Genomic DNA, 26,580 nt, shown 5'->3' with positions numbered 1-26,580 from the left:
TGCTGTAATTATTCGTTCCTTCTGTGTCATTATGTGACCACTAAATTCCTTGGGGAAAAAAACATGCATGTGATAAAGTCCTGTAGGATATTAGAAACAAATATACAACCCGGTTCATAAAACTAATAAAAATGCATATAGTGTACACCAGAATACAGCCATGATTCTGAAACTGTGTAATCAATAAAGTAATGACAATATTGTAAAACCACTGTAATTCTGCAACTGTAATAGAATAATACCAATGTAGTTATGATTTGATGTAATGTCATCAACTGGAATGCATGCATGTAAATACTTGAACAACAACTGATATTGACTAAGGGTCATTCGAAATCTGAGTTACATTGAACTCACCAGAAGACCACTCCCAGAGGTGTGGACACTGACTTTCACACCTTTAAGCATTGTTATAAATACCTGTAGGAACCATTGTTCTCGAGTTCACTGGTGGAGGCAACAAATGGCCGGGATGGCCAAAAGGACTGACCTGGGGCCTGTTGGTTGCTGAGACCAGCGGCTCCTCAGCTGAGATGTTCTTTTTACCACAACACCATCTCTTTTATTAAATACATTTGATTTAACCTTTCGATCTGCGATGACCTCTGTCCGTCCGGCGTTTCTTCATTTTTGAATACAACAGTCCTGTCTGATTTTAAAATGTGAAAACCTGAACCATTTAAATGAGCAGCGGCAGTGGATGTCTTTTACAGTACTGAATCCGATGAAATGGTGAGGCAGATGGAAACCGGGAGAAGCCAAGACTGTGTGAAAACCAGGAAGAGGACGTGTGACTGACTGTCACAAGTAATCCGAAACAAGCTTTAAAGTGTAAAGTGTTGAGTGGTGTACAGTTTGAATGGATTTGCACTTCCATCAACAGCTCGGGAGCGACACATCAAGGCTCAATCACAGATACTGACAGATAGAATAGAATGTAACACCAGACGGCCAGTCTTTGTCGTTGTGGAGGCGAGAAAAAGACTATAATATGGCGACGTAAAGAGTCACTAATGGCACATATGGACATATGGTAACGGTCTAGCGCTATGGAGCTTTTTCATAATGATGGTAGTGAACGCAATACATTATAGTAAGCAATATTTGTCCATGTGTAAAACAATTCTGAATGTCTCTACAGTAGATTTAAAAACTAAAATTCAGCTACAATACTAATAATTTGGGATAGTAATGAAAAAAATGTTAATGTTTTATATAACTTAATATGATAGAGGTTTCTGCGAAATATATGTGAAGATTTGGTCTTTTTTCTTTGTGAATGTGGAAAATTATATAAACGCAGCAGCGCCCCCGTCCAGTAGGGGGCAGTAGCTGAAATCAATGGCGGCTTTTTATCGCCGACACCAAAATAAGGTGTCGTCGCTCTCTGATGACACATTTTTCCCGCGACATTCAAGCTCTCAACTCGAGCCACCGAGCCGACGAGTAAACAGCTTTCCTGCGCCACCAAAATGCTCAAAAAGAAATCGAGCAGCGGCGACAAGAAACGGAAACACGCGCAGCCCGAAGAACGACACGACGGCAACAAACGCAGAAGTGCGGAATCCGGCTTAAAGGTGAGAGGAGCGCACGCTAGTTTCATGCTAACGTTTCTGTTTAGACACACAAAGCAGCGTTAACCTAACGTTATATCCGGTTGACCCACAGCATAAGGATACATAGTCTACGTGTTGGGGGCTTGTTGTGACCTTCTGTAGTTGTGTGTGTGTGTGTGTGTGTGTGTGTGTGTTAGTGATTGACTGCATTCATTTTACCAAGATGTCAATCAACGTCAGGGTTGGTCTCTAGGTTACAGTCAACGCAGATAAACATACCTGGTCACGTGGTGTTTCTTCAGAACCGGAAACACCTTTTTTTTTGGAGACACTTGTCAGCGACGCCTTGTGTTTTTGCTAAAGCAGGAGTCCAAGGATGACCTGGCCGATGCGGAGCTGGACCGGATTGGCAGTGACATTGAAGAGGGCGGCCTTGACCTCGGCCTGCCGTTCCAGCCAATCACCGCCTACGTCGGCGACAAGCGGGAGATGCTGGAGCAGTGTCTCCATGTGCTGGGGGAGAAGAAGCTCCGCAAAATGCTGCCAGATGAGCTCAAGGTGATTGTGTGAATGGGCGTGTTATCTGTACGCCTTACTGGAATAAGGCCTACGTCTCACTGATACCGATCGCAGTAAATCTTCTATCAACATGGCTTACAGTCACATGTCTTATGACATGTGACTGTCCATTTGTACTTGTCCATTTGTACTTTCTTAAATGTTGTTGATATCAATTTTCATGACAAATCTAAAAAAAGTTCTTTTGCCGCTACCCTGCGTTTTCACTGACTGCAACTTTTGGCATTTTGGACCTAATTTTGTGCTTTGGCAAGTGTTGTCTTTCAACATAATTGGCCATATTTTGGACTGTTGGCTACATTCCAACAGCAACAGCTTTGGCTGAAAAAGCAGCAACACCTTGAACACTAGTGATCATTTCATGAAAAGGTTTGTTCCATCTTTTTCTAGGCATATGTTGTATTGTGTTGCATATAATTGTTTCATTTTATTTAATTGCAACGGACTAAAATTCCCCGTATTAAAACTAGCTAGCGTTTGATAGTTACGGCTGTTAATGTTATCAATTGTATTTGTGTTAAAGTGCAGGTGATATTGTATCTATAGCTATAATTTAGCTATGAAGCTGTATAGTAAATTGGCAGTTAAGATAAAAACTTTCCTTTTTTGTTCGTGCCAACTGTATTCATTTCATGAATGAAAAAAATGTTAATGGCTATCAAATACAAATAGAGAAGTAATGCCATAGGCTTCTGCTGTTTAACAGGCTATTAAAGCGACACATTATGGTTCACAGGACCTTAGCTTAGAGGAAATCCAGAAGATGTGCTGGGAGCAACTGCAGCTGATCTCGGAGAAGAACCTTGCACAGATCTTAGCAGGTAAGAAATGAGGCAATTTGGTCATTTCTTTCTAAAAATGATTTTGCACAATCCAAGTATTGCAAACAAATGATTCACCGAAAGCTCCTGTTTATAGGAGAGGAACTGACATCTGTGAATAACGGCAAACAAAACAGAGAGACCTTGGAAAGCCAGTGAGTGAAGCGTTTGCAAACTTATTCTAGTCACTTCTGAATAAAAGTAGTTTTTTGTTTTCATGCTTTTTCTCAATGTCTTTATTTCTGTTTTTAATGCACCAAGGCAAGACAATAATGTGGACTCGACATGTTGCCTCAAAGAAACTGCAAAAGCTGAGGACCCTAAGCAAGGTGAGAGCGACTCCCCCAGGCACTCAACTTAAACAGAACTTCTGATACAGAATAAAGGCTAAAAAAAGCTGCATTGTGTATGTGACATTTTGCTGCAATGTTCTTTCCAGAGGGTGTTGGTTCCGGAGAGGAGAGCGACGTCCTAAGCATAAACGCAGACATTTACGATAGCGACATAGAGGGACCCAAAGACGAGCAGACTGTTAAAGCTGCGGCGGTGAAAGTAGCGGAAAGCAGCAAGGACGGTGCCGAGCCGGCTGTAAACGCGGGGCCGACGGCTCCTGAGCCTCCCAAAGGCCCCCAGGCGCCGGAAGCAAAGAAAGACATCCTCAGCGACATAGACAGAAGCGTCAGCGAGATTTTAGCCGTCTCCTCCTCTCCAGGCAAAGAGGAAACTGAAGAGCAGGGTGTACCGCCGCAGTCCACAGATGCCAGTTTATCTGTTCAAGGCCTACCCGCTTCAAGCCGCGGCCCTGCAGCAGGTCAGCCATCCATTCAGCAACTGGAGCTACTGGAGTTAGAAATGAGGGCGAGGGCCATCAAGGCCCTGATGAAAGCAAGTGATGGGAAAAAGCCTTCCATGGCCATAGATATGTAGCGTCCATTATTTGGTCTCGGCCTAATTAAATCTGTTTTTTCAGCGACAGGCCTGATTTCTGTTTCAAACCCGTGATTTATTGCTCCCAGTGTACCTTTTCAAACCATGCACCGTCCTCGATTGCTTTCCTCCCTCTGGTCACTAGATGGCAGTGTTGACCCGTGGTGTGTGGCGAGGCCCACAGGGTTTATCGGCTCACGTCACAGTCAAAATGCAAAGACAGCATAAAAGTGTTAAAGGTTAAATTATTTGTCCAGTTACAGTGACATTAAATCAATGTTAGACGATGTGAGTATATCAGAAACGTCACTCGCGTGTCTCTTTTTCATATTTGCATCTCTTAAAAGTTGAGGTAAATCTCTTACAAACATAATACAGAGAACAGGAAATACTCACCTAGCTATAAAATAAGTGCTCTCCACAACTATGCAGCAACTTAAGTCAATCTGCCAGAGTGGCTTTAAAATGATTGCGTTCCATCCGTCTAGGTGGCAGCAGGAATTAATAGCATCCCACCGCTTGATGTAGCATCTTTGCTGTAATTTATTCTGATGCTGCTTTGTTCTAGTTTATACTGTAATGCTCTGCTGTGTGTGCAATTACATGCAGATCCAGAGCAAAACGGCTCCGGATCCCCTGAGGAGACAAGGAATCGTGGCTCCTCTGTGTTTGCATTTAAGAGGGTTATTTCACTGGAGGAATTGGGGTTACATTAGTCTAGTGCATGTGAAGGTATTTGTCAAATAATACGATTCTAAAGTGCTCGTAGTGTCAGTGTTTTTTTATTTTATTTTTTTATTTGTGCCACTACTGCTATTTGAGTGGTACGAGCACACAAGTGGCTTTTTAAGCAGGCTTCAAAATTAGCAGCCCTAAGAAGCGATCGATGGAGATGATGCTGAGTTTTTTTCTATTTCCTATTCCGTGATCCACGTGGAAATACTTTGATGATTCAGTTGATCTGAAGAAAAAAGTGTGTAAAATATTTCTGTGCTAAAAAAAATTCTCCCTCATTGATGCGACCAAACCACTGATTTGCTGAAAGTTTCAGTGACGTGTTGCAAAGTCCATTTTAAACAGAGTGGTTGTGTATTTAGTTCACTTTGTTGTGTTTGAAAACCTTTCAACGCTTGCTTCAGTTTCGGTCTGTTGGACTTGAATATCCTAAGAATTACCAAATGGATTGCCACTAAACGTGAACGCCACCTGTAGTCCTCCGACTATGAATAATTGGAACCTGCTCTCTGAAGTAAAATGTCTTTCATGTCAGACACATTTAACCTAAAAAATGACTGGAACCGGTCCCGTTATTCTCAGCTGCACTTTGTATTGCAATGTGACTTGCACGTGCCAATATTCACATTTTCGACCGACGTGCTGACCGCCCCTGCCGTGCTCGCTGTGTGATCCGTGTGCCTGGATGTTTGCTGTACTTCCTGCTGACAAATGACAGCTGAGGCTGTTTGCTTGTTTGCACGTTGCCTCTCGCCTCGGTTCCACATGATCTGACAAGCTGCGAGCCGTTTCCACGTGACCACTGTTGAATTACCACACGGCATTTCTTTTCAGAAAAGGTGGTAAGCTGCCACGATGTCTTGGATTTTTAAAATTTGATTAGTTTTCTTGTGTACAGTGAGTATTTCAGGCTTGCGCTTCGGTAGGAAAGGTTGTCTTTGCTGTTGCTAAGGCGCAACGCTTCCCTCCCTAAGGTTTGATTTGGTGCACGTTGCTGCTATTCCGATATTTTCAAATGATTTATTTTTGACGCTTGTTGTGCTCCCTTTCTTTCAGTTAGTATTTTGAGATTTGGGGTGAATTTGTGTTCATACGTGTGCTTTGTTCCTCGGAGCCACAGGCTGGAAGCACCAGCATGTTTGTGAAAAAGGAGGAAAGACAAAAAAAAAGCAGGTGTTGACGTGTGATAATGCTGATGTCATTGTCTTTTTAAGAACACATCCTGTACATCAATAAAATAAGTCTCTACAAATTTCCTCTAGCGCCTCTGTTCTTTCCGCAGCACCTCAAGCTGACAGGCAATAAATAACTTAGCACCTCCTGTATGACTAAATGAATTGATTTCTCCGAGCAATGACTCATCACACATTTCATTTCCTTCAAGTTTCAGACTGGTTTTTTTTTTTTTTTTCCCCCCCAAGTCGAAGAGATGTTTAATTCCAAAAGCTGTTTGTTTTGATTACCTTTTTTGAATTGTGCACTACTGCTGTTGCATTGGCAATGTTCTTGATTTCCTGTGTGAGGAGGCTCCTATTTGATACGATGGCTAGATGACGCGTACGTGACTGTTTGGCTTCTGGCCTTTCTGGTTAAGCGAGGTTCCGGACTCTGTGGTAAGTAGTTCAGATTTTGGCCGGCTGTTGATGTTGTTGGAAAAAAAAAGCTGTCGTCCTCTTGTCTTGGAATGGAAAGGAATGACCATTGTGCTACTTTCATTAAGGGCCCTTTTTGAAAAATGTGAAGTGGGCGACAGTACTTTGTTACACTCAAATCCCTGAAAAAGATTTGAACATTTCATATTCCGCTCTTGTAGTTTCTGCATTTTGAGAACATTCCTCCCCGGCGCTCACCCCTCTGACATCTGACTCTCAGATTTTGTGCATATTCTCATCGCGTGGATTTCCTTCTTGCATTTAAATGGTGCATTAATACCATCAAACAAGCATTGAAATTCTGTCAGGTAGACCAGCAGGACAATGAAGCCTCCTCCTCCCCAACGTGTTCTGCTCGATAGCCTCGACTGAATAATATTTTACCACCGATGCACCGAGCTCAGTGTAAATCTGTAGAACCGTGTGTTTTTTAAATGTTCACGCTATCTGTGGTTAGTCTTCAATGAGTAAACGACTGATTCCCACTGAAGTGAGCATGCAGACTGCAACCCTGATCTATGATCATATGCAAATATTCAGCCCTGCTCTGAGAATTCAGGGTTATAGCATCAGAGATAATTATGGAAGCATCAGATTGTGTTTTTTTTTTCTTTCTTTTTTTTTTCTACATCAATAACGGAACCTACTGAAGCTCATTCAGTTATAATAACGATAAACCAACTTCCATGTCAAACAGGCTGCTCCTCTTTAAACATTCAGTCAAACTGCATAACATTCATTTCCGCTGCAGCAATGTACTTTGATCAAACAAAATTAGAAATATATTTTACTCTGTGGATTTGTATTAATAGGGAATGATTTTTTTTTATTTTTTTATTATTGCTATAATATTACAATGGAAAAATTGTTCATTCAAGATATGTTCAGGCAAAAACAGCATAAGGATTTTAAAATATAATATATATACATACATACATACAGAGAACCATATTAGAACAAGCAGCAAACCAACAAACAACGCATCGGACTTGTTATGGTACAAAATCCGAAATAGAAGAATAAACTCTGAAGCCACGCTGAATCCGGTTTCCTTAAAGCTGATCCCAGTTCCTGTGCAGCTGCCTGGATTTAGTCCCAGCTGTCCCATGGACCGCAGAGGACCACCAACGTGTCCCCCCGGCGGACGATAGATAGATGGATCACCGCGCACGGCCCTTTTAACTCGCACTTTTTATTTTCAAACTCCTCCATTTGACATAAGACATTGAACTGTCAAATCGTGGTGGGGTGTCATTTTTTTTACTTTTTATTTATTTTGATTTATTTCCCACAGAAGTGCAACAGAGCTGAAGTAAATTACTTTGGTCAAAGTTGTGATAAAACTGTCAAATTGCTTCCCACCAACAGCCTGCAAGCAATTATAATACAGAAGTAATTGTCAAAAGGAATGTCAGGAGAGGCGTTTATTCCTTCTCATGTTCCTTGCTTTAATGGGGTCGTTGTGTGTTTTAACTACTGCAGCATGTAGCTAATTTCTACCGTAGTGACAAGAGTAACGATACGTCTTGTTTGTTCCCTTCGTTTTAAGTCAAACAAACAGTTTTGCAGACACAATTGAATTCCTTTTGGTTTCTGTTCCTGTGACACAACGGTCTCTTTTAATGGTCCCAATGAGCAAAAGGAGGCACATGTGTTTTCTACCGACTGCTGGGGTCCGTTTGGTCTTTAGGACAACCTTCAGGTTTCTGTGAGCTTGTGTAATATCTCACAAAGTCAATCCAAAGACTTCGTTTTGCTGGTGGAATTCTTCCAGTGAGGAGTTCGGGGGGGACCAGATGTTAAAATGTAATTTCCGATGCCTCAGCAGAAGCCGCTGTTGCCGAGCCTGCTGGTCAACACATGCCTGCCGAGGGGAGGAGAAGAGCACCTGAAGCTGCTGGACCAGCTCCGACTCGCCGCCCGAAGGGGTAAGTGTGGCCGCGCTTTGTCGTCCATCTGTTGACGCCCTCCGCAAATAAGCCAGTGCAACACATTGTTTGCATTAGCAATCAAATGCCAAAACACGCAAAAACATCCTTGTCGAACGAGCTCCTGCTGTGCGCCTGCTTATGCGCTTAAGAAATCAGCAATTTGTAGGAAATTTGGCCCAGGAATAACAATTTCCTCTGAATTAATCAAGGTGAGTTTGAAGTGACTGCGACATTAATCACCATTCCCTTGCCGTTCACCTTAATCGGGCCCAACCCAAATTAATCAGCGGCAGGCGAGGCAGCCCTCTTAGGACTTCACAATTGAGCGTTCATGCCATTTTTTTTCCCTGCCGCAAAGACAAATTGACCATTGCTTTGCTCAATTAAAGGTCACGACGAAGTGATGAGTCACTTAAAAAAAGAAAAAAAATCCACATCCTAAAACCAAAAGATCCATCAAGACTCATCCTGTATTCGCGTCGCCGTCGCCGCTCGGTATCGATAAACTCGCCCTTTAGCCGAGGTGACTCATTGGTCGCCGAGGTAATGATGTGTCATAATAGAGCAATCAGCGTTGAGGTGGTGAGTGATGACTGTGGCTTAAGACACAAAGCTGTGATGCAGTGCCCGTCTCGTCAGAGTGGGTTTGGGTTTTGTTTTTTTTGCAGCAGGGGCCAAAAGGAGGCCCACTGTTATCCGTTTCCTCTGTTCCCAGAGGTAGAAGAAGAAAAAGCCCACATCCTGCCGCCGGGAGCGAGGCTCCGCATTCACCGGAGCCTTTTCATTCATGTTCGAAAGATGAGAAGTCATCGCAGCCGTTTGGGATGTTTTATCAAAGCTTTATCATCCTTCCGCCAGACTCATTACACGGGTGCAGAGACGGCGTAATAAAAAACGTGACTTAATCAGAACCAAGCAGGCCTGCACAATAATTAGCTCCCCACAGCAGAATGTGTGTAACAGGGGCCACGCTTGTACTTAACCTCATCAAGGACCATTTAGCTGATGGAGGACGTCGATGGCGAGACGAGGGGCTGTTCTTCGTTATTTTCAATTTATGCTTGATGAAATTAGTCCGCAGTTTAGAGTGATTACAGTAGTACTTTTTATTATATTGCATGCTGTGTGAAGAAAAGGGGGTGTGCTATCTTCTTCTGACAACAGGAAACCTTGAAACACCAACGACAAAGTGTCCCCAATATCGCCGAGCAGGTAACGCCAGCCCCCACGTTTGGAGTTTGAGCAAAAAGACCATCGGAGTATTTTTACACCGCGGTTGAAATCTCTCCCCGAAAGTGTCTGTTTCTGTAATGGGCTACGCCATGGGAAGGTTTCCATGGTAACATGGCAGAGGCGCCGGTACAGCTCAATGCCGCTCTCTGGGGAGCATCTGGGGAGCTTCTGCTCGGTGGGAAATGATGATAATAGTGCAGAGTGTTGGATAAAACTCAACTGGGCAGGACGAACCCCCTTCATATTGCAGGGAAAGTAGGCAACGTTTGTCTGCCATGCACAGTCTTTTACTGGCCCCTGTTTGTCTTTTCAAACCGGTAACCCTCGGTTACCACACCAAGGATTGTTCTGTATCCATTTTTACAATTTCATAAATCACTAAAGAAAGTGTCGAGGCGTAAAGATTTATATATTATGTTATATAAATATTTTCTATCAGATTTTCTGACCGTTTTTCGCTGTCAGATTTGTGAATTTCTTTTGCTCCGGATGCCTAAAGATGGTTTCTGCACTGCCGCCGTCGCGCGGCACATCGTTGGTACAAATGAATAACACCTATTCACTGTTGGCCTCAGAAAGCTGCAGCCTCGGACTGCGAAGCTGTTTGACCCCTGCGACTTCCCGCGCCTTGGGGGAAAAACGTCTGCTGCCATCAGATAGCGGCTCTTTCCACCCCGCCGGCACGCTGTTGCTCTTTTCCGCAGACGCTGATACGCGTGTTGTTTGCCGCTGGATGTCGGATTGCGGCGGCTTAGGAAACACAGCTTTGTGTTGGATCACAAACTGTGCATAAATTACACGCGCAGCGAGCATCAGGCGCTGGAGGAAAAGCCGGAGACCGGAAACTCTTTGGAGTTGGAAATGTCACATTCGTTTCAAACGTCACCCCCCCCCTGCCGAGAGACTTAATGAAGACGGCCATTAGAATGTCAAACCTGCTTACTTGTGATTCTTGCAGGAAGTTTATTTGACATCGTCTGAGTCAATTCTACAAAGCCTTTGTGATAAGGAACTGCTCGGTGAACCTGCGGTTACACACGGCTGTGCTTCGACTCATTTCCAAGGCGGAAACTCTGCCGGCTTAAAGGTTTTGTCCTTGACGTCACATGTGAGCAACCGATACAAAATAGGTGTTTTCGGACGAGCCGTGAGCTGATCTTTCGTAAATGGAAGAAAAGTTTAAAACTTCATGATGCCACATTGCAGAAATATTCCTCCTGATTTAAAGGGATGATCCATTTAGCTTTTTATTAAATGGAGGATGCAACAGAGAATGCTTTAAAATAGGTCACCGTCTCCCGACCTTTAGTTACTAAAACTCAAACATTTCCCATAATGCAACTGGGGGGTCCCTGAAGAGATTTAACAGGTCGTGCGTAGACAACTGGCCCACTTGTGTTTTTAAACGACATCAGAGGTCCTTCTTATTTGTCAGCGTTATCGCGGCAGGGTTTTTGTCTGTCTCTCTCTCTCTCTCTCTCTCTCTCTCTCGGTGGACGCGGAGCGTTTCATGTCCCCCGTCGAGACACGGCGGGGGACAAACACCGGATGAGTGACTAAGAAAACAAGCCCCCTGGATACGCCTGTTGTCTCTGTGCGAGTCTCTCCTGGGTAGAATGGCACTCACTTCACCCACCGTGTGTTCCTGTCAGGTGCAGAAAGACACAAACGCTCACCTCTCTGACACACACACACACACACACACACACACAGGCTGACAAATCCACCCCCTCCCAAAAAGTAAATAAATAAATGCTTCACTTTGTGCTGTTGGCATCCGCCTGTCTGAGAAGGCAGTGGAGTGTGAAATTGAGTTGAGAACAGTATGCCGTGTGGGGGGTGGGGGGGGGGGGCATAAGACAAGCGTATGTTTGCTTATTTATTCATATTTGCAGCAGCATGCAGTGGCGGTTTCGCAGCGACGGGTCGGTTAAACACGTCGAGGTGTTGGTCGAAAATCGAACCCAAGTGTAAAGGAAGCGTCTGCAGGCCTTGCAAGGGGAGCGACGGGTTATTCGTCCAAAAGGGTGAATTAAAGCCTGGAGGAGACGTCGTCAGTCGCTCCCATCGTTCCAAATGCCATCGACGCTGAAGCTCAGTAGTTGCATACAAAGCAAAAAAAAGGTAATTTGAACTTGAATCACCAGGTAGCGATTGAATAACTTCACAGTGATTTGCTCTCTGCTATTTTCTGAAAAGATGAATTTCTCTCCGAAAGCCTAAAAGAGTTCACGCGAGAATAATGGCACCTGCCCACACTAATTTGCCAAGAACAAACGATTTTGCTCGAGAATGTAGCTTTTGTGCCGCTTTCCCCGAGATTTAATCAGAGGTATTACGCAAACCTCCCCTTTCCTCAGCTCTTTTCTGTGCCGTGCTGTGATGAATGTGTTGTTGCCGGATGATGTATGTTTATAGATTGCCGGGGATAACTGCTGTTTTGAAGAGTTATAGCTTCCCCTCACATCACAGAAAGTGCCCCCCTGCGAAAATCATTCAGGGATTTCAGGTCCGTCTCTCGATTCCACCGAGGACAACGCATGATGGATGTGCATTTACAAAGACGTCGCTAAACTTTGTTTCCAGACTTCTTGGCGACGCTGTTTGAATGTCGGTCGCCGCGATGTCAGCGGGGGGAAAGAAACGAATCTTTTTTTAAGATTAGTGGTGATTAAGGTGTCCGTCACTGTCGCCACATTCACCAGACTGGAGGACTTTCTTTTGAACTTTTTCCGTTTTTCGGGTGACAGAAATTGTAATGGCTGCATGAATCCGAGTCTTTGCATTCTCAGCATTACCTGTCAGAACTGACCAGAGGTCGACTGACTGTGGAGCTTCTATTTGCAGCTCAAACATCCATCTTCAGCGCAACTGCATTTCATTTAGAAATGTGGGGAAATAAGGAAACCACATTATTTACATGTGGTTACACATTTCCATTCTCCAGTTTGACTCAACTCAGCCCACGTGTCCCTTTATTATCACACCGTCGAACACGATGCATTTAGATCATACAACCTGATATGGAGCGTGACTTTGCTCGAGTGTAGGGGGGGGGGCAGAGCTCATTTAATGTTAATCACAGTACCTTAAGGACATATTGGCCATTATCTACTTTAAGCATCTGCACTCATTAACTGAATAAATAGACAATTACTGTCGTACTAATTAACGTGTCATTTGGCCCGGTCTTTAATTTTCATAGAGCTACCTTCTTCTGTTACCAGGACGACGACACACAGACTAGCAAATCCATTGCATGCTATTGAAATCATTTGCCCTTTCCTTAAATGCAAAGTCGTTTTAATATGGCTAATGGTGTGATTAGTTCTTCTGGAAGGAAAAAAAAAAGCCCTCTAATGCCCTCTTCTGTTTCATTTCCATAAACTGTCACTTTAAATGGAGAATGTTTTCATCTCGATTGGCTGGCGGCTTGCTTTTGAGGCGTGAACTTGAAAACCATGAAGCCCACGATGAAGACGAGCACAAAGAGCTGCCGTTTTTGGGGGATGTTCATCAGACATAACGCACACTGACCAACTGACCTGATCTGTTGACCGTCCGTGCTGCGTTCAGGAACTAACCCATGGCCTTGTGTTATAAACTCTTGGACGTAACGGATGAAGGAACGCCAATTACCAAGAGATTTGTTTTTTCTTTTCTCAACCATCTCCCGTGTCTCGCTTTTCACCGAGTCGCAGGAAGCCGTCGGCCCCCACAGACACCGGCGGCGGACGCTAGTCACAGCCAGCAGACCCCTTGAAGTTTACTTGAATCAATATTTCAGTGCTGAATGGCAAGTTCGTACCTTAAACAAAAATGATTTTCCTTGACAACCTGAACAAGCGTTAAGCCGGTCAGCCGCTGGTTCTCCCTCTTCAGAGCCCATTAGAACGCTTTTAATGAGGGGAGAGTGGCAGCCGGCAGCAGACCCCCCACTAGTTTCTGTTACAATGCACTTCACCTCATTAAATCCTGATGACTTTCACAGACATTCCAGGATGGCCGTGAGTCTCTTGTGTAACTCGGTCGACGATGGGGCGCAGGGAGGGGGGGTGGGGGGGGGGGCTCCAAGGAGTACCGGCTGGACTTGGCACCACAGCTTGGCCCTAGTAATGGCCGATAATGGCCATAAGAGACGCATGGATGCAACACAACCAGAATAGTAGGCAAGTGTGACCGGAGCAATACTTCCCTGAGTGATCAACAACAAAGTTTCCTTCAGGAAAACAATATGGGTTTTCACGACAATTTGTTTTTTGAGGATTTTTTATTGAGTGTAGAGCTAGTTAGTCTAAGTATTGGTAGAAAACGGGTAAGTTGAGGCGGTTTTGTTCTCGCATAATTGCCTCTGTACATATGGACGTTTTCATTTAACGTTACAGGAGCAATTCTTTTTTAGGATAAAGACTAATCTAACGTCAGTGGCTAGGGTTTATGTAACTATTGTCGTTTTAGGTTCTTTATAATTAGAATTCTCTCAGCGATGGGAAAGGTGTCAGTTTCACAAGTTCCAAAACTAACAAGTTTGAAGACCGGATTTCAGTCTAATTGTGACAGCAGCACCTATGAACACATTTACATTATTTCTGTCTTGCTTTCCTCAGAAATACATATGAAAAAACGGTTGTCTGTGGAGAAGAAAACATATTAGCCTGCTCGCTTTGTATGTAGGATTTTTGAACCATCCAACGAATACGACAATATAATAGTCTTTTATTTGAAATATGTGAAATACCCCAGCCTCTTGAATTAAGATGTTTTCAGCTGTAAGCAAAGCCATTGCTGAAAAGCATGTGCAAATCATGTCGGCCTTCTGAGCCCATATTGTTTCTCAATTTGAAGTAGAGCCTAAACGAATCATTAGGGTACACGCACACAACCTCCCGGTTCATCATCCCGGCATTTTCTGCGCCTGCTTTTATTTTAATTCCATCGAAGCACGGTTTCTGCCGGATAATAAAAGGAATGGAGAGGCTAAATGTCACGGCTTTCATATCTAATTTGACTCAAGCATGAGGTATATTTCAGCGCTGTTTGTAATTGGTTTGCATGCTGTCTATTATGCTTCAGACACTTGAGGCTCTGCAGCCACATACTATGCACACGATAGAAAACGAAACGTAATCTATCTTCAATCCAGAAACGACGTATCTGCTTTGTTTGGCTTTCTAGTTTGTGTGGCCCCAGGTTGTATACACGGGAATGTCATAATACAATAATGTGATTCAGAAGTTGGGAAACGAGTACATGAGGCAAACGCACTGGCTGAATATTACTTACTTCTACCTTTTGGAGAAGCTTCAGTTTTTGTTGTTGCTGTTGTACTGTGCAGAATGGGTGCAGTGCAGATTGCATTCATGAATTTCCTATAAAGGCATATTGGAGTGGGATCGGAGTGCTGGCCAGTGCTTTACTAGTTTACATCACATTGCATCACATACATCGTTTCCCAACTCGTATTATGTTGTTTTGGTTTACTGCCCTTGATTTCTTTTAAAGTGAAATAGTCGGAGCCTGATAACCAGTTAGTGCTGATTATCTTTTAATAAGAAGCCGGGCCTTAATGAAACCACTGAGTCTCTTTCAGTTTCATTTTGGAGTTGCAAAACATAAGAATCAGTCAAAGAAACCTGGGTCTAAGATTTCTATGTTGGCTATACATGTGTTCATCAACCTGTATATCCATTTTGAAATATGGATGTTGATATATACAGATATTATTATAATGTAGAGAGAGACCTAGGCACTAACACTGGACCGTCCTTTTCATTCACATACATCCTGCTCATGTCACACGGCAACAACTAAATGGATGCATTGCTTTCAGACTGCTGGGTAGCCCAAATATCGTAAATGATGTATTGTAACTTCGGATTCTATGAGTGTAGGCGTCTGAAAAGCCGTCTCTGGGTTCGTCCCTGCTTACGCGCACAGATTTGAGGGATTATTTTTTGCAGAGTGGGAGGCTGGTGCCTACACTCCTTAACTGGGTCTTCAGTATGTTACTAATGTTGTATTTCATATATACGCTTGGCCCTGTGTGGGCGGTTCCTTTTTGGTTCAGGGCAAAGCTGTGGTCCGTGGCCTGTTGTGACGCCGAGGTCCGAGCAGACAAACATACACTAGTGTGAAAAGCCATGCGCTTTGATGACCTCGGGCGTCCGTGTCCAAAAACCTGAGACTGACACCGTCCATTGTGGGATGTCACGAATGACTCGACCTCATTGAGTGAGACCAGGCAGGGGCTGGCGGCTTAATCATGACGCCGCGGCGCGGAGCTCACTGCCGCCACGGGGGGTGTGATGTCCGAAGCGCATCAAGGCGCAGCGGCCGGAGGGCGTCAGGCCTTCAAGCGACGTCTGGCTGCCTGGCGCGGCAGCTGAGATGCCGCTTTGCTCCAGGAGGCCCTCACGCTCGTCTCTTGTTTAAACAACCCACCAGGGAACATGGGACCATCCAACTGCCACTCTCTTAGCGGAGAGTTGAGACACGGGGAGGGAGGGTGGCGGGGGGTAAGGAGGCAAATGGCATGAATAACAAGGCTGGTTACTCAAAGGGATCCATTTAAAATAGCTACGGAGGATTTACTGCAAGTCAATAATACTTATTGATGCTCCTTTTTAAACCTGCAGTGGCTCGTGTGTTGGTCACTCGGGAGTAGCTGTGAATGGAGGACTTGTATCACCGTTTTAAGTGGCAAACTAGTTAGCATGCAGTCATCTTAAGATGTTCATGTTATTTTCCACCGTTTTAAGTTCCAAATTCTCGCTCCCCACGGCTGTGTTTGCTCCACGGCTGTGTTTGCTCCACGCTGACGTCCGAGCTTTGCGTCTGTCACTTTTGATGCTAAATGGTCCACTGTCCTTCAGACTTTGTTGGGGCGGGCAGCCTAGAGCTTTTTCACGGAAATGTAGCTGCATTTGCGACCAAAAAATGAAGAATGAGATTTGTTTTTAATATAGAAAATTGTAGATTTGATTGAAAGTACTCGTACGTACTTTGTTTCAGCTGATGCTGCGGCTTTACGATTTGTTTTTGACTGAAGTCGACGCCCTACCCTCATTTCCTTCGCCCTTCATGTGCATCAGCAGCGGTTTGATAGTGTTTGTCGCTTTGCTCCGTTTGAAACGGCTATTTAAACGGCACGCGCAGTCTTCCACTAGAGAAATGGCTCCGTGAGCTGTCCTCTGCTTAATTTCCCTGTTTACATGTATAAAACCGTCTCCGTTTGACAACAGCCATTTGCCACTTTGGCATTTGTTGTGGCAATTAGATCCGACTCTCCTTTTTCATTCCCGTTGCCTTTCAGTCATCTGGACAAAGACAGAAGGAGCCATTCTTCATAGCATTCGGCATGCCCACTTACTCACTGACAGAGGCACTGTTTGTAATTAGACTACTATTACTGCCTGCCAAATCACTGGCTGTTTTTTTTTTTTCCTTCAGAAGCCTCAAACCACCATATGGCCCATGTTTGCCGGCGAGAAGCAGAAACCTCTTTGTCCGTACGACTGCGAGAGATTCGTGAATTTTCTATTGTGAATTTCATTGGAAATATGTAACTTGGCTGAGAACCTGGCTGCTGGAGATTTGATAAGCCTCCTGCTGCCCTTTTTGTCAAGTTGAGCAGACTGCAAAGACAGAGCGACGCACCCCGGGGACCAACGGACAGCTAAACGGACGACATGAATCCGAGAGAGAGCTTTCGATGAACCTCTCTTGAACTACAGAAGGCCGATGATCCGTGGCCACATCTCTCTCCTCTCCTCACCTTGACGATAACTTCTCTCTCTCTCTCTCTCTCTCCCCGATTTTCAAATTTCACGTTCCCATCTCTGTTCTCTCTGAAGGAGCCCAAGGCGGCAGTGGTTCTTTAGGCTAAAGTCACTAACAAGGCGCTGTCACGGTGTAGTGCCACTTCGCTGCTTTCCCATCATGTGGGATTTCGGTACGAAAGGCAGCAGTTCATTTTCCAACGTGTGGGCTTTCATTCCTTCCCCACCATTTTGGCCGACCGGGAAGGTTCCCAGGCCATTGGTTTGATTTATCCACTCTGCTCAGGCAATAAGCAACAACAGGCCGCATGAAATGACCCGTCCACCCCAAGACACTTGGCTTAGTCATCGAAAATCTCATTGAAAGACGGTGCACTGCCGTGTTGAAAGGCTTGAATGACTCGTACGTTACGAAGGTGTATCATTTCTTCATTGCTTACATACCATAATCATTGTCTGGAAGTTCATTACCGCCTCATCGTGCACGTCTGAGCATCTCCAACAGGGGGCAGTGTAGGAGCTCATAACGCCGCCGCCTCGCTCTTCCTCGAGACCGGCCGCAGCCTGTCTGAGGCGTGAAGAGGCGGCCATCTACATACATCAGCGGTGACTTTAAGATGCTCGTCAAACACTCCTGCTGCCGACCTTTTATTTGGCGCTAACACATTCTGCCATAACAACTTGTGCTTTCATACACTGCCCCCCCCACCCCCCCCCCCCCCCCACCCCCGTCCACCACAACGTAGACCCTTTGGCCAGTGTGGCTGTGCAGATTCCCTGTGTGCAGTTTACCTTCAGACAGCGTGCCACAGGAACCGCCCTCCTCCGTCCTGTGGGTTGATCGCGCTTTTAATTTCGGCCTCTGAAATGAAACGTCCGCCGCGGGTTGTTGAAGTGAGGCGCCTCACAGATTCGCCCTAAACTCATTGCAAGGCATTTGCTTGTATTGGCGGGGGGTCTTGAGCTACTTTCTACCTACTTCAACAAAGAAAAAAAGGAAAAGTGGGCATTTCTACGTGTTGCTGTAAAGGCTTATCTTGCCTGTTTTTTACTTTTTGAGAGCTTTACAGATCTTGATCTTTTTCTACCTGCTCCGCCTCTGTTTATTTTCTTCATGGCAATATAAACAGTTTACAGACTGCATTGAGTAATTTATAACTTTCATCAACCTCCTTTGGCACTTGTGGAATTGGCAATAATATTGACGTGCCTCTGGCAGAGTTTAATGTAGGTTAGAGATGGGCCCTAATATAAAAGTGACAGTTTAACAATGGAACAAAGAAGCTGCTAATTGTGGCCGAGATCCAATCCATTTAAGTGAAATGTAACAATACACCTCAGATTCTATTTTGGAGTCGAGAAGCACTTTCTTCTTATAATCAACAGCCCAAAGCCTGACTCGTGTACAAAGGAAATGATTTTCTGAGAGACACGACACCGCTTCTATCAGCAATGGCCCATGATGATCGAACTTCTCATGTATTAGTTAGATGTTTAAGAATATAGTGTGAAACAACTACCAATGTTCACGTGTTAATGTTAATCTTTTTTGTTCATTAAAGGAACTGTACTCTCTTGACTCCCGGTCGGTGACTCCCAAAGATGGAGGAGAGCTAGAGGAGAGCTAGATGATTTGTTGACACGAGACATCTACACCTGTCGGTGCTAATATTTAATGTAAGCGGCCCCTGAGGGGGAAAATATCACACTTGTTTGCAAAACCCCAAGTGTTTCACCGAAAAACAAGACGAGAAACCCAAGAGAACTGTTGGACTGCTGCAGTATTTGCTGGTAACACTACCTAACAGGCGCAAACTCAGGGAGATATTATGATGCTTAATGATGAATAATTTATAGATAATGAAGTATTGCATTAACGTGTGGCATTGCATTCAGCCTTGTATGTAGCAGAAGGTCACAGGAATTATTCATCTAAAATAATTGTAATTTGTTTTTTTCCAAGGACCTCAACCGGTACATTGTCCAATAACGGCCAATCACAGATCTCCTTCTTCATAATTGTTGTAAAGTAAGTAATTATTTACAAATAAGCCACTGGACACCTTGAAAAGAAGGTATTCAAACCCCTCAAACTGCTTTTTTTAAGCATCTCTCGAAGACACATTTGTTATTTATTTCATATCTCTTTTGTAAATGCCTACCAGTAAGCCGCCAGCTGCAGCCTTTTGTTTACATGACACTTTTTTAAATTTATTTTTTTAATGTTTCTACCAGCAGAATGCCGAATGCAACGCTAAGAGTGATATTGTTGGCGGACTGGCTGGTGGTACAGTTTCTTCTGACTTCCTGAGGCCAAAGGAAGCTCCATTTTGAGGGATTAAGGTCACACTATTCCTTATCTGCAGTGCAGGGTACCCCCTCCCCCCACCCCCCCATCCCACTCCCTCCTTCAGCCAGCTGGTACTTAAAGATGAGATCTGGACCTTATTCTGCCTCTGACAGCTGGATTTGCAGTCTATATCCCGCTGCTCCACAGCATTTATCCTTGGACCTCTCAATATGGAAGAGAAACAAACAAACACACGACAGAAGCTTGTTTAAACCGTGATCCCCTGTGTTATTGTTAAGCACAGCAAAAAATGTAAGTCATTGCTTTCTCAATTACGGATGGGTAACGTTAAGAGAAAAATAGTTTCAGGAAATCAGGGTCATTTGCAAAAAACCTTTTCTTTTACCTCAGCATTGTTTGGAGCGCAGTGTCATTCATTCTTGCTGTTTGTGTGGGAAAGTGAAAGCTCTTTGAATGTACAGCTTAATAGGCTTCATTAAACAAACACAAAAAAGACCTTTTTTCCTTACCTCCTGGATGTGGTGGATAATTAAAACAGCGTTTTTATACAATGCACAATTACAGCATTGAATTGATTTTCCAAGCCATTACTGCAAATGAACACATTAGGAGTATCACCAAAAAACAAACGGCAAGGAAGGAATCTTGAACAAAGATTAAATTCTAAACTGGATTCAATTGGTGTCAACTGGCAATGTGCAAAATATATTGCAACACATCTTTGACACTACAACAAATTGTTATTTATGGAATAAATGCTATAATATACTGATAAGCCACTTTCTGCCAAGATATCAGTCTTGTTTTAAAGATCACACACTTGTCTTTGGACAGCAATACTGTAGAGATGACAGGAACCGAGGGAAAGATCAATGCAACAAAGATCCCCAGCAGGACTTGAACCAGGTACGTCGTGGCTCCCGGTTGCCGTCTTCTCCCCTCAGCTCCGCGTCGACTGCGTCAGCATGCTTATGTTACGCCAAATCGAAACCCGGCTCGGATGTGAAACACCGAGAAAGGAAAGGTGGTGGATAACATCCCACTTCAGCTACTATAGCTATTTATACATCCCGGTCTTAGTCATGAGATGAATTCATACTTCAGGGCACTCGACAGCATCCCGGTTGCTCTTCTCATCTGCGTTTGGAATTTGCCTTTCAGTGACTCAACTTGAGCCTGTGTGCCACAGGACGCCTGCGACTGCCTGTATGAACAGGTGGTGGATGTGGATGCGGCGTTTTCTTGGCACCGTCGGGGTCGTCGCTGTGTTTTCAGCCTGGCTGCTGAGCCTCAGATGTCACTCGGTTGTATTTGTGTTTCATTTGTATATTTGACATTTATTTGTCTGGCATTTTGCTGGCGCTGAGACTCTTCTCAGCTGGTAGAATCTGTTCTCCGCATCTGCCTCTTCTTACTCTCAATATTTCTCTTGCGCTTCATCGATAATTACCTCCCAACTTCTGCCCTTTATGTGAAACGCCGGTTTGACACAAAGTCTTCTGCCAACCAGAAGAATTGCCTTTATTTTCATCCAAACTGTTGCTTTTTGGTTTTGTCCTTGGTAAGAGCTTAGACTGTTATATATATTTGCCGAAGATTCATTTAATACTTGACCTAATACCATTATCCGGTGTTTCATCCTGGACAGTTAACTCAAGAGTTAAAATGGAGGTTTCTCCAACTCATCCTTTTGTGGTTTTCTCAGTACTTGAAGTTGTGTGGACGAGTTCATAAATCATTCACTCAGCTAATGTGGATATCCTTTTGGAGAAAATGACTATTGATTCGGAGGTGATGGTGATTGCAAAATGAAAGCAAGCACATTTGTCATTGTTATCATTCAGACTGGCGTTAGCCGCTGAGGATGCTATTCAGGAAATGATGACACGGGGGACCGAAATAGGCCGGGGCGAGCAGAGTAAATGGGAAATACACTTAAATCCGGCCATGACATCCGTTAGCTCTTCTTCTTAGGTGTCTTCAATGCGGCTGGATGAATGGTTATGTGAAGAAAAGCCATCAAGGCTGAAAATAATTTGAAGCGGCCGGTTTCCATTGGCGACTGCAGCACAGATATCAACAAACCGTGTTGAGATCACACTTAAAAAAAAAAAAAAACATTGGCTTCTGTCAAAGCCGCATCACCCTTCAGGTTGTCAACGTCATTCCAGATCCTTTCAGATCTTCTTCTTTAGAGAATGAAAGTATTGACAGTTTCATTGTGTGGAGACCCGAACGGGCTTGAAAACGATCCAGCGTCTGGGCGTTTTAAGAACTTGTCTCGGCCGCCTGTGGCGATTAAATGATGATGCAAAGTTAACCAAACACTCGTTTGGGGTATCAGATTGATACAGCTCCGTTAAAGTGAGGAGGCAGTGTGATTTTCTGCAGGAATGGGTGAATATGTGAACACTAGGTCAGCAACTGTAGACCATAGACATTCTAATCAGGTTCCCATTTGTTGGCATAATAAAAGAGGGACCAACTTTTCATCAACTCGTCCATCCACCCGAAACTCTGCAAAATGTGTCTCTTAACAAAGGAGCTGTTTTTCATGGGTGGACTATCTCAATAGTAATGAGATATTCCATCTGTCGTATTTCCTGACATGGTGAAAGATTGGTTGTGGGAGAACGCTTGTGCACCGCAAAAATGTAATCTTTTGATAAGCAAGGTAAATATGGCTTTTTTTTCTGGATCAAAATGAATTCATTAAGCACATTTCAATGTGAAGATTTATGGTCTTTTTAATATTGAAAACGCATAATATACTTGTTTTCCTTGCCAGACTAGATAAGAGTACCAATAAAGGGTAAGAAACTGCTCTTTTACTGTAACGATAATGACAGGATGCCTACTTTCTGCTGTCTTGTATTCATTCGCCCTTTAAAGCCATTCCCATGGGCCATTGGAGGAAGGAGGGGGGAAAAAAACAAGTTGTGACAAAATTAAATCTGATACAAATTGCATTTCCTTCCAGGGAGGAGACATTGAAACCTTTTTCGCAGGAATAAGCTGACAGTGATTTCATTTGTCTAAGTAGATAAATCATACATATTGAACTTGTCTCCGTCTCTCACGGCGTGTCACTGCTCAGACCTGATTTCATTTGCCACTTTCTGCTGGAGTGAGAAGCGGGCTTTGAACATTAAATTCTGAAGGTTAAACTATTTCAGCATTTTAATTAGTTCCATAGTACCCTCCGTTTCCCTTTTCCTTCTACCATGTGATTTAGAGCCCGCTGAAATTTCTCTTTTTCCTGTCCGGGAAGTTCATAGTCTACTTTCAAATAGCTTTGAATTACACATCCCGAGTCCCCCCCTCACAAAATAAATTGTGGTCATTGACCTTTTGAGATTTTGGACACGGGGACCGTGGGGTCTTTGTGCATCCGCTGCTCGCTCTCATGGCGTTGCATGGGAGCTAATGTGAGACTTCAAATCGAGTCCCACCGGTGAATGTGCCGTAGAGTCGGAGGGGCTGTAGGGTTCAAGTGTACCTGATGTGAGATCAATTGTATTGAAGTGCGGCAGCAACACTTACTGTACTCTTTGCAACGCGGTGGGGGCCGACGGGTGCCATGTCTGACAAGAGGACAGAGGCAGTCACAGAAAAAGCCTGTGATGAACGACGAAGCATTTGTGCCCACGACTGAATTCTGAAAGCTATATTTTACGGCTGCTATTCTACCAAATTGCTTTTGTGCTTCGGGGTGGCTTTTTAAATAATGCAATCGGTTAAAAGCTCTCTGTAAAGGCTGTGCGTGTCTGGCGTGGGAAGCCGGAATGTAACTGAGTGCATTTTTTTCTTCCTTTTTTTTTTTTTAGGAGAGTGATTGTTATAATTTATGCACCATTGAAATATGACCGCGTTGTGCTTTTTCTTTGCTACTTCGATTCAACAGGGTTCAACATGCACACAATCTGTTTGGAGTTCAGAGGCCCTTTGGTCCAATGTCGTTAATAACAGTCATTCACACCAGTCTGGACCATTAGGACTGCAGAGTAGTATGATATGATGAATTAGAAGATGTAGATGCCATGTTTTAGCATGGTCACGCATTCAGCAGACAGGCGTGTTGACCCCAGCCTCCACCAACGGCTGCTTCTTGATCCAAATACATGGTTCGACCTATGCGCTCCGGGAGACTGCTGATGAGACGATGGATCCCTTTTTTTTTTTTTCCATATTGGCGTATTGATTGATTCAACCCTCCCACCACTTCCCTTGCGGTAGATATTGGCTCTTGCCACTCAGGCGGCTGTTGCCCCGAAGTCCCGGAACTGCTGATTAGCCAAATGAGTCCCGGGCCAAAGGTGGGAGTGGTGGTCGTGGTGGAGATTTCACAAAGACTCTAATGTCGCCTTCCGGATGCGTTGGGTCGCTCGCCCCCCCATGTTGGTAAGGACTGAGATATTTCAGCGACTACTGGACGGTCTCCTGACATTTGTGCCACCAGGAGGTTTCTATTTGTGGGTGACAAAAAAAAATCCTTTTATCCAGCAACCATCATCCGAAATTGACATTTTTCCAAATGCCTTTGTTAATTAAATTGTTTGGGTTTCGTCACAAGCATTACAGTCTCTGAGGGAACACTGTCTGTAGACTCTACGCATCTCGGTTTTGGTCAATGCATTAACTGTTCAGTTCAGCCAAGTGATAAAAAATGTTGGACTGTTGGCAAGTGAAACAAGAAATTTGGGCAAATGGAAATTGTAAAATATAGTTGTTATAATTTGATCCCTTTTTTTCTGAGACCAAAGCATTTTACCTTGTTTTCTCAATGTAGGCTGGCTGATTCAGAACACAACGTGATCACTTTCACATGATGTATAAACCCATGATGAATATCGGCTCCAATGTGGGGATTATAGAAGAGAAGAAATAAACACAATAATCTTAAAACTCAACCCTGCTTATATTGTAAACGCAACATCTGAAGGTCCTTCTGAATGACCTGCAGGTATGTTTAAATTGCATGAACTGTTTTTCATTTTGAAGTAATTAAATATTAAAGAGGCACAGACAAGTCTGTGACATACTTGACCTTCGCGGCAGAAAGTCCGCCCTGTTATTACAGTATTTATATGACCGTCCCCGTCCTCGGAACCAGGAATATAAAAATATTTAATTACCTTTAATTAACTGAGGTAGACTATAACCGGTGAGGGAATAGGGAACACATGACCACATTCAAACAATACGCAGGAAAACCAATAGGGAAACCCTTATTAATAGAGAAGATGATTTTAATGTTACAGGGTAACGTAAGAAGTGGGATGCGGAGACGTTAAAAGAAGCTTTTCAGTCATCATCCTGAGACAGATGCACATTAAGATGACACCTCTGAATGGCGTTGATGGAGGAATAATGGTGGGCTCCGTGGATGGATACCAATGGATTCCTAAACGGTCGGGAGTGCTGTTTTGTCTTCAGTTTGGAGAAGAAAAAAAAAAAAGGGAAGCATATTCTCTCATTAGCTGTCACTGCGTTTCACCCTTTGTTATAGATTTATGGGGGGAAGAGAGCGTTCATATCCCAGATGGGGCTCTAATGTGGCCACATTCAGTTCATTATCGATTGTTCCTCTTTTAACTGCACCGAAAGCGTTCAAAGGAGAAACGAGAAAGGGATTACTGCCGGCAGGTTGGAATGAAACTTTTATAGGAGCCGTTTGCCTCCCCTCGGTGCTCCGCGCTACTTTGAAAGTAAAATTCCGAATTTGCATTTCACGCCAATTCACAAACCGGTCTGAAACGGTTGGATAAGCGCTTGTCTGGGTGCTCGGGGAGAAGAGATCTTTCATTCTTCTGATGAAATAGTAGACATGCTTTGTTTTATTGACACTGAGGTTGCACCATTGTCCTGGCAATGTGATTGGTTATCGAAATCTTGCAAGTGACCATTACCACATCTAATGTGATGAATGATTTGTCTTTTATTCATTTAAACGGCCAATTTTTTTCAGGCGGCATCAACGTTTTTCTTTATTTCTTTTTGCGACGTCGTAATCCTCAGTTGCTATTGACGTGTGTTGAGTGATGATGGTGGAAAAAAAGAAGAAAAACTTAATTGGAATCTGCATTTCCACATAATTATTCAAAGTTGACAAGTTGTGCAGTTCGCTCAGAAAATAAATGTATTTTTTATTTCATCAGCACACATTGATTAATCATTTCTTGCGTAGAGTGAAGGTCCATTCATAAAAAGATGGCTCTGTTCCACAATTTATTAGAGAGATTAATCAGACTACTGACTTGAAGTTGTCACATCAACCTTTTTCTGTAACTATCCAGGCTCATAGTTATGTATTCCTCCTCATTTCTACCTTAAGTTAAGATGATATTGTGCAGTTAAAAGGGACTAGGAAAAGTACTACAAATACTTTGGTACCTTTTTACCATTTGTAAATACCGGACATAAAAATAGATACTAATGATTTTGCCAATTACATCGTCGTCATGTTGGCTAAAAAATAATAGTTGGCCATGTAGTGTAACTGTAGGAGCTTGAATTATACCACGGATAGCCTGCCATGTCCATCCATCTACACATAGCTAAAACAGGACCTCTGGTTAAAACCTTATCAAGATTCTGGATGTGCTTGGTAGGTTCCTGCTTGTCACGTTTGTTTTCTTGTACTGTGTGTATGATGAGTTCAGTGGATGTCTCATCCTCAAGGGGCTGTGACCATCCATCACAAATGGATCTTTCAACTCTTAACTTCAGTGGATTTGGCGACGACGCTCTTCATGTGACGGATGTACCATTTATCTAATAGATAACTGAACACAAGTTCATTCATCAATGTAAAAAATGACCTTTTGGCCATTTATGGAAAGGTTTAGCCTTAACCCTAACCCTGGAAATTCCCCAAAATTCTTAATCATCCTCTCCGGCCTATAAGTGTCTAAACATGAGTGATTTCAGAGCGGCCTAAATATCTTGCCCCAGACCAAATCTATGGATAGAATCTCAGATGCCTCACCCTAGCAGATCGTACAGCCCCCGCGCTTGTAGATCCAAAAGGCGTTTCTCCCCCCCGAAGCCAATTTGT

The 26,580-nt window shown here is 43.7% G+C and overlaps 2 protein-coding genes across 4 annotated transcripts in view; both read left to right on the top strand.

Moving 5' to 3' along the window:
- The first annotated feature begins 1,317 nt into the window (after nt 1–1,317).
- On the top strand, nt 1,318–5,870 carry caap1 (caspase activity and apoptosis inhibitor 1). 2 transcript variants are annotated; one of them, XM_040181059.2, is made up of 6 exons: nt 1,318–1,577; nt 1,923–2,114; nt 2,872–2,956; nt 3,054–3,111; nt 3,218–3,285; nt 3,396–5,870. In XM_040181059.2, exons 1-6 carry the CDS (start codon nt 1,473–1,475, stop codon nt 3,881–3,883), a joined length of 996 nt encoding a protein of 331 aa, XP_040036993.2. In that variant the 5' UTR covers nt 1,318–1,472; the 3' UTR covers nt 3,884–5,870. The 2 variants fall into 2 exon arrangements, with proteins under 2 accessions (XP_040036993.2, XP_040036992.2); XM_040181058.2 differs by having other exon boundaries at nt 1,321–1,577; nt 1,920–2,114.
- A 2,230-nt stretch (nt 5,871–8,100) lies between these two features.
- elavl2 (ELAV like neuron-specific RNA binding protein 2) overlaps nt 8,101–26,580 on the top strand; it is a 110,344-nt gene continuing 91,864 nt past the window's right edge. Inside the window, exon 1 of one of the 2 annotated variants that reach the window (XM_078106233.1) lies at nt 8,101–8,198. The gene's annotated coding sequence lies outside the window, so the exon portion shown is untranslated. The remainder of the gene's footprint in view (nt 8,199–26,580) is intronic. The other variant, XM_078106234.1, reaches the window with a different exon arrangement.

Source organism: Gasterosteus aculeatus, chromosome 7, assembly GCF_964276395.1.
Source record: "Gasterosteus aculeatus chromosome 7, fGasAcu3.hap1.1, whole genome shotgun sequence".
NCBI lineage: Eukaryota > Metazoa > Chordata > Actinopteri > Perciformes > Gasterosteidae > Gasterosteus > Gasterosteus aculeatus.
This window is presented reverse-complemented; position numbering and strand designations above follow the sequence as displayed.

Coding starts and splice junctions, on each gene's coding strand:
- caap1 (XM_040181058.2), top strand. CDS start 1,473: ATGCTCAAAAAGAAATCGAGCAGCGGCGACAAGAAACGGAAACACGCG. Junction 2,115..2,871: donor TGCTGCCAGATGAGCTCAAG/GTGATTGTGTGA, acceptor TATGGTTCACAG/GACCTTAGCTTAGAGGAAAT. Junction 3,286..3,395: donor AGCTGAGGACCCTAAGCAAG/GTGAGAGCGACT, acceptor TGTTCTTTCCAG/AGGGTGTTGGTTCCGGAGAG.